Raw genomic sequence first — 7,370 nt, forward strand, 5'->3', positions numbered from 1 at the left:
GTTATTGGCTACTATGGGGATTTCTTAGTTTAGCGCAGCCCCTGTGATGCCGCACAGGTGGGAGCTGCCTGCAAGGTCTGCACTGATGTGTGCGGGCTGAGGAAGGGGCGGGATGGTCAGAGAATAGGGCACGTAATATCAGAGGAGGGCAGGAGCGAGATGGAGGAGCAGATCTGGTCCGGTCGGGGATGGAGGATGGCGGCAGATCTGGTCCGGTCGGGGATGGAGGGTGGGGGAAGATCTGGTCCGGTCTGGGATGGAGGATGGCGACAGATCTGGTCAGGGTGGGGGCAGATCTGGACCAGTCGGGGGTGGAGAGTGGGGGCAGATCTGGACCAGTCGGGGGTGGAGAGTGGGGGCAGATCTGGTACACTCGGGGGTGGAGGGTGGGGGCAGATCTGGTCCGGTCGGGGGTGGAGGGTGGGGGCAGATCTGGTCCCGTTGGGGATGGAGGGAGGGGCAGATCTAGTTCGGTTGGTGATGGAGGATGGTGACAGATCTGGTCCGGTCTGGGATGGAGGATGGTGGCAGATCTGGTCTGGTCAGGGATGGAGGGTGGGGGCAGATCTGGTCCGGTCGGGGATGGAGGATGATGACAGATCTGGCCTGGTCAGGGATGGAGGGTGGGGGCAGATCTGATCTGGTCAGGGATGGAGGGTGGGGGCAGATCTGGTCCCGTTGGGGATGGAGGGAGGGGCAGATCTAGTTCGGTTGGTGATGGAGGATGGTGACAGATCTGGTCCGGTCTGGGATGGAGGATGGTGGCAGATCTGGTCTGGTCAGGGATGGAGGGTGGGGGCAGATCTGGTCCGGTCGGGGATGGAGGATGATGACAGATCTGGTCTGGTCAGGGATGGAGGGTGGGGGCAGATCTGATCTGGTCAGGGATGGAGGGTGGGGGCAGATCTGATCTGGTCAGGGATGGAGGGTGGGGGCAGATCTGGTCCGGTCGGGGATGGAGGGTGGGGGCAGATCTGATCTGGTCAGGGATGGAGGGTGGGGGCAGATCTGATCTGGTCAGGGATGGAGGGTGGGGGCAGATCTGGTCCGGTCGGGGATGGAGGATGATGACAGATCTGGTCTGGTCAGGGATGGAGGGTGGGGGCAGATCTGATCTGGTCAGGGATGGAGGATGGTGGCAGATCTGGTCTGGTCAGGGATGGAGGGTGGGGGCAGATCTGGTCCGGTCGGGGATGGAGGATGATGACAGATCTGGTCTGGTCAGGGATGGAGGGTGGGGGCAGATCTGATCTGGTCAGGGATGGAGGGTGGGGGCAGATCTGATCTGGTCAGGGATGGAGGGTGGGGGCAGATCTGGTCCGGTCGGGGATGGAGGATGATGACAGATCTGGTCCGGGCGGGGATGGAGGATGTGGGTGGGTCCAGTTGGGGCTACTGTTTGGCAAGAATAACAGTTGTACAAAACTATAAAACATATTTTTTTCTAAAATGTCACCACCTCTGTACACAGGTTGAGTCTGTCATTACAGCCCAGCCTCATTCACTTCAGTGGAGCTGAGCTGCAGTACCAGACATGACCCATGGACTGGTGTGGCGCTGTATGTGGAAGCAGATATGTAGATAGGTATATATCTAATCATGGAAGACCCCTTTAAGATTGAGAATTGATTTTTCTCTTAATTATAGGTGTGAAACCCAACATGTAAGTGACCCCACTGGGCCGCAGCGGGCACTGCTGGGAACCTCCTGCCGCAATGTGACGGCAGGTCCTGCCGGGGTACTGCTGGTAACCTCCTTCCTTCAGTCTTGGACATGAAAACGTCTTTTGGTCATGACGGACGACATGCACTAGATTTGAAAAGACAGGAAGAACTTCAACCATCCAAGAAGCCAGACCCAGTGATGGTCTCCAGACCTCGTCTTGTGTACCACCAGAAACTATGGAGGATCTGATAATGGATGACAACATCCAGACTGAGGACAGTAAGGAGGATGAGACCCGTGGGCCACAGATGGACGTCTTGTACAACGCTGATTCTGGGGACGATGGCAGCCGAGAGTCCTTGGGTGAAGTAACCACTTCTGAGATTATGGAAGATGACAATGGAGAGGTCCGTTATGTCTGCTTCATCTGCGGGAAGATGTTCAAGCACATCTTTCACCTGAACAGACACAAGAAGAATCACTCTGGCCAGACTGGCTACAAATGTGCTGAAAGCTTCTGTGATCAGCGAGCGTTGGAGGTCCACCAGCGATCCCACACGGGGGAGAAGCCGTACAAGTGCTCTGAATGTGAGAAGACCTTTGTCAAGCAGTCCCTTCTTACTGCCCACACAAGGGTCCACACGGGGGTGAGGCCGTTCATGTGCCCCATATGTAATCGCACTTTCACCAACTCCTCCAGCCTAAAGAGGCATCAACAGACTCACACGGGGCATCGGCCGCACCAGTGCATCGAGTGCTCCAAGGCGTTCGGCCGCAGGGCCCACCTGGTGCGGCACCTGAGGATCCACACGGGCGCGAAACCCTATAAATGTTACAAGTGCGACAAGACGTTCAATAGGAAATTCTCTCTGGAAATGCACTACAGAGTCCATACGAAAAAAAGACCCCAGGCGGACCCCGAGTCTTCTGGGAGCACGGACGATTCCAATGATTGGTGACCACATGGTCCAAGAAGATCAGTAAAGAGCAGCCTCCCTTCCCGAGTCGTCTTCATTTGGCAAAAAATATATGGCTTCTAAGAGCTAGTTACTGAAATAGAGGAATAATGCGGTAATATCTCCTGGTTACTAGGGCACACTGCCTAGCAACCAAAATATGGCTGCCATAACCTAGGTACTAGAATTGAGGAATAATGCAATAATATCAACTGGTTATTATGGGGCACAATGCCTAGCAACCAAAACATGGCCGCCATAACCTAGTTACTAGAATAGAGGAATAATGCAGTAATATCTCCTGGTTACTAGGGCACCCTGCCTAGTTACCAAAACATGGCTGCCATAACCTAGTTACTAGAATAGAGGAATAATGCAATGATATCAACTGGTTATTATGGGGCACACTGCCTAGCAACCAAAACATGGCTGCTATGACCCAGTTACTGAAATAGAGGAATAATGCAGTAATATCACCTGGTTACTAGGAGCACACTGCCTAGCAACCAAAACATGGCTGCTATGACCCAGTTACTGAAATAGAGGAATAATGCAGTAATATCACCTGGTTACTAGGAGCACACTGCCTAGCAACCAAAACATGGCTGCTATGACCTAGTTACTATAATAGAGAAAATATGCAGTAATGTCACCTGGTTACTAGGGGCACACTGCCTATAACCAACATTTAGCTGCTATGACCTAGGTACTGTAATAGAGGAATAATGCAGTAATGTCACCTGGTCACTAGGGGCACACTGCCTAGTTACCAGCCTTATCAATAAGGACGTTAGGTGGCAGGGCCATAGTAACCAGTCCATCCCCTCGCTGAATTGTTACTAGACTGGAGGGCAAACAGGCATTTGGGGAAGGGATGCTTAGCAAGTGGTCTCAGCTTAAACACCCCTCACCTGAGACTTGGGCCACATTCAGACATGTTTTGCTTGTACAAGTTCTATCCGAGTTTGTCATGGATAATACCGGTACCAGTATAGTCTGTGGGAGTGCAGTTCTCAGATGGAGAAGTTTTTTTTTTTTTTTTCTGTCCATCATTGCCATAAGCTCGTCTTTTGTAGGACCGCCTGTAGTTTTCATTGACACCATTCATGTAACCATGTAACTTACCGAAAGATGGGGAAAAATTAGGATCTAATTTCTAATTTATTTGGCCTTTTTATATGCGGCACCCATCGATCTGGTAAGAGGCAAATCCACATTCTCCAGCTCATCGCCTGTCATGCAGACTGGATCTCTGAGAAATCCTGACTCACCAGCGATCCGGCCTGAACATGAGGGTGGGAGCAAAGCGTCGGCTTTCTGTATAATGAAAAACGGAAAAAAAAAATATTTTATTAAATTTTATTTTATTTTTTTAAGTGTTAAAAAAAACAAACCATAGCTTTGTAGAAGAAAAAAATAGTTGCCAATTATTGAGCTCCGTAGCTTTTTTTATTTATTTTTCTGTATACAGCGAGCTGATGGTTTCTCTTGATATCATTTTGGGGTACAACGCTTTGATGGCTTTTTTTTTTGTTTTGTTTATTTGTTTTATTAATGGAAATGCAGTAACTGAAAAACCATTGTTGTTCCATCAGAATTTTTAGTTTTCTATGTTCTTTAAATAATTGTTAGATTTTGGCAAATCGGACTTTTATAGATACAATGATAATGTTTGTTTGGATTTTTTTTGTAACTGGGAAAAATGTTATGTATTTTTTTTTTTTAATACTTTTTTTAATTTAAAGAGCAACTATCGTATCACTTCCTAAATGAGCAGTATATGTGAAAATAACAAACTTTCTCAGTCCCCCATGACAGCACCACAGAGAGAGGGGATCCGCCCTTCAGGGACAGGAGACCTACAGGATAAAAAGGGCGGTACCTCTCACCTGCATCAGTTTGGTTTTCTGTCCCTGACGGGGAACCTACTAGGATCGGTACCTGAAGCACGTCCGAAGATCAACCGAGGAGCCGGCCAGTCCGACTTCTGGCAGCGGGGATGCCCCTGCCACGGCTGGTGCGGTGTCCGTAGCCGCCACTGCTGGGACCGATGGGTCTGGAGCGTGAGCGAGGGGAAGCGCAGCCGCCACTCCGGATTGGAGATAGGGGCTTCAGGGACCTGACGCGCACGAGGGATTTCCAAGATGGATGCCGCGCCGGAAATGGTGAAGGACTTCCGGTTTCGGGGCGGGCGCAGTGAGTGCATGAGGTGCACCAGGATGGCCGCTGCCCCGGAACCACAGGTTGCATTTCCGGGTCCCTGACAGCGCGCGCATGCGCAGAAAGAGAAAAAAAAATACAGCAGCGCTTCCCCAGCGACACAGCCACAAGGGGAGGGGCTGGAAGTTGGCTCCAGATTTAAAAAACGGTGGGTAAGGGAGCTCTTTGCTGCATGCCGTCCCAAGGTAATACCATGGAAGACACCACCAGCAGCTCCAGCCGCTGCCGCAGCAGCGCCACCACCAGCGACCGAAGCCGGATGTACAGGAAAAGCGAACTTCTACTGACACCCGGAGTTCTTGGTCCAGTAGCCATTCCACGCAGCACAGCAAGAACTCCAGCGGGGTGAACCAGCTACCACCTACGGATCTCACACTGCAGGATCCTACCAGTCCTCCAGAACCGGTACCTGTGGCTGCGTCAGATTGGTGAGTGATCTTCGTGAAAGTTCACTGTTTTAATTGGGGTTCCCTCTTCTCCGTTTATCTTAGGCAAGGAAAAGAACGGGGAAAACAAAACACAGAACCTGCCCCTTGTGCGAAAAAGCTTTACCGCAATCCTGGAATAAGAAGTTGTGCGACTCCTGTATAGGACCTCTGTGAGGAAACCCCAAATTTTGCCTCTGAGTTACGATCCGTAATTAAGTTAGAGGTAGAAACTGCGTTTAATTCCCTTAAAGGAGGAAGTAAAATTAAAAGAAAGGAACTTCTTGTTTACCCTCACTCTGATTCTTCCAGCCCCGAGAGTAGAGACTCAGATACACGGGACTCCTCCTTCTCCTCTTCGGATAATGAGAGTGGAGGTCGTCATTGCTTCCCCCTAGATGATGTTGACGCACTTGTAAGGGCAGTAAGGTCGACTATGGGGGTGTTGGACCCTCGTCCTGACAAGACGGTCCAAGATATAATGTTTGGAGGTCTCAGCCAAAAAAAGCGTAAAGTTTTTCCCCTTAATGAAAACATCCGAGCGTTAATTAAAAAGGAGTGGGCAAAACCAGAGAAGAACTCATCAGTCCCCTCTATTAAAAGGAAATATCCCTTTGAAGAGGAGGCTTCTACTTCATGGGATAAAGCCCCCAAACTCTACGTTGCGGTAGCTAAAGCCTCAAAAAAATTTGCACTACCCTTTGAGGACATGGGAAATCTGAAAGATCCCCATGATAAAAGAGCAGATACCTTCCTTAAAGGGGCCTGGGAGTCGGCAGGGGGATGTTTAAGACCAGCTATAGCAGCTGCTTGCATGTCGCGGTCCCTAATGATTTGGGTTGACAGCTTAGAAAAACAGCTGAGGGATGGGGTATCTAGAAATAAAGTATTAGAGTCTATCCCTATGATAAGAGGAGCAGCGGCATTTTTGGCAGATTCATCGGCCGACTCAATTAAACTAGCGTCTAAATCTGCAGCTCTTTCGAATGCCGCCCGGAGGACATTATGGCTAAAGAGCTGGCCAGGTGACCTACAAACTAAACAAAAGCTTTGTTCAATCCCTTGTGAGGGCAAGTTTCTTTTTGGAGAGACTCTGGATGATATCTTGCAGTAAGCAGGTGACAAGAAAAAAGGTTTCCCTAACCTGGCCCCACCATTCACTAAACGGCCCTTTCGGAATAGAAATTTTTTAGGAGAAGACCACCCAGAGAGCAGAGCAGATGGGATGAAGGGAAAAGAAGAGACAAGGGGTTCCTTTTTGGTAATTCCTCACGGGATCGGAAACACCCCCACCCCCTTTCCCAAGTGACAACTCCCCCAGAGTGGGAGAGATTATCTCAGTTCCTCCCGGCCTGGGAGAAAATTTCTATCCCTACCTCCCCAAAACTGCTTGGTAACACCGCTGAGGTCCTCTCCTCAACAACAAGAAGCCTTAGAAATGGAAATCATAAAACTGATAGACAAAGCTGTCATCCAGGAAGTCCCCCCTTTGGAGAGAGGTAAGGGATTTTACGCCCCATTATTTCTGGTTCCCAAGCCGGACGGGTCCTTCAGGACAATAATAAACTTACAGAAGTTAAACACTTATGTAAGGAACCAGAGATTCAAAATGGAGTCAATAAAGTCAACGATCAAAAACCTGTTTCCGAACTGTTTCATGATAGTACTGGATCTCAGCGACGCGTATTATCACATTCCTATTCACCAGAGCTCTCAAAAATTCCTCAGACTATCAGTGGTCATGAAAGGAGAGATAAGACAATACCAGTACAGAGCTCTTCCCTTTGGCATATCAATTGCACCCCGCATATTTATCAAACTGATAGCGGAGATGATGGCCCATCTGAGAGAGAAAGACATTTTGATTGTCCCATATTTGGATGATTTTCTGATTGTGAGCAACTCGGCCTAGCTCTGCCATCAACAATGCAACAGAGTGATAGATACTCTAAAAAATTTAGGCTGGCTTGTAAACCTTCAAAAATCAAAACTAGAACCAACCAGGGTTCAGGAATTTTTGGGTCTCACCTTGGACTCTATTTCTCAAGAATGTCGCCTCCCAGTCCAGAAAAGACAAAAGATAATAAATCTAGTATCAAAAACT

The 7,370-nt window shown here is 49.2% G+C and overlaps 1 protein-coding gene across 2 annotated transcripts; it reads left to right on the forward strand.

The window, feature by feature from the left end:
• Window positions 1–11: 11 nt before the first annotated feature.
• LOC143806086 (uncharacterized) lies at window positions 12–2,859 on the forward strand. Of its 2 annotated transcripts, none has more exons than XM_077286024.1 (2): window positions 12–57; window positions 1,648–2,859. In XM_077286024.1, the coding sequence occupies exon 2, from the start codon at window positions 1,902–1,904 to the stop codon at window positions 2,622–2,624; it is 723 nt and encodes a 240-aa protein (XP_077142139.1). In that variant the 5' UTR covers window positions 12–57; window positions 1,648–1,901; the 3' UTR covers window positions 2,625–2,859. The 2 variants fall into 2 exon arrangements, with proteins under 2 accessions (XP_077142139.1, XP_077142140.1); XM_077286025.1 differs by having other exon boundaries at window positions 34–75.
• The last annotated feature ends 4,511 nt before the right edge of the window (window positions 2,860–7,370 follow it).

This window comes from Ranitomeya variabilis, chromosome 2 (genome assembly GCF_051348905.1).
Source record: "Ranitomeya variabilis isolate aRanVar5 chromosome 2, aRanVar5.hap1, whole genome shotgun sequence".
NCBI classification, from domain to species: Eukaryota; Metazoa; Chordata; class Amphibia; order Anura; family Dendrobatidae; genus Ranitomeya; species Ranitomeya variabilis.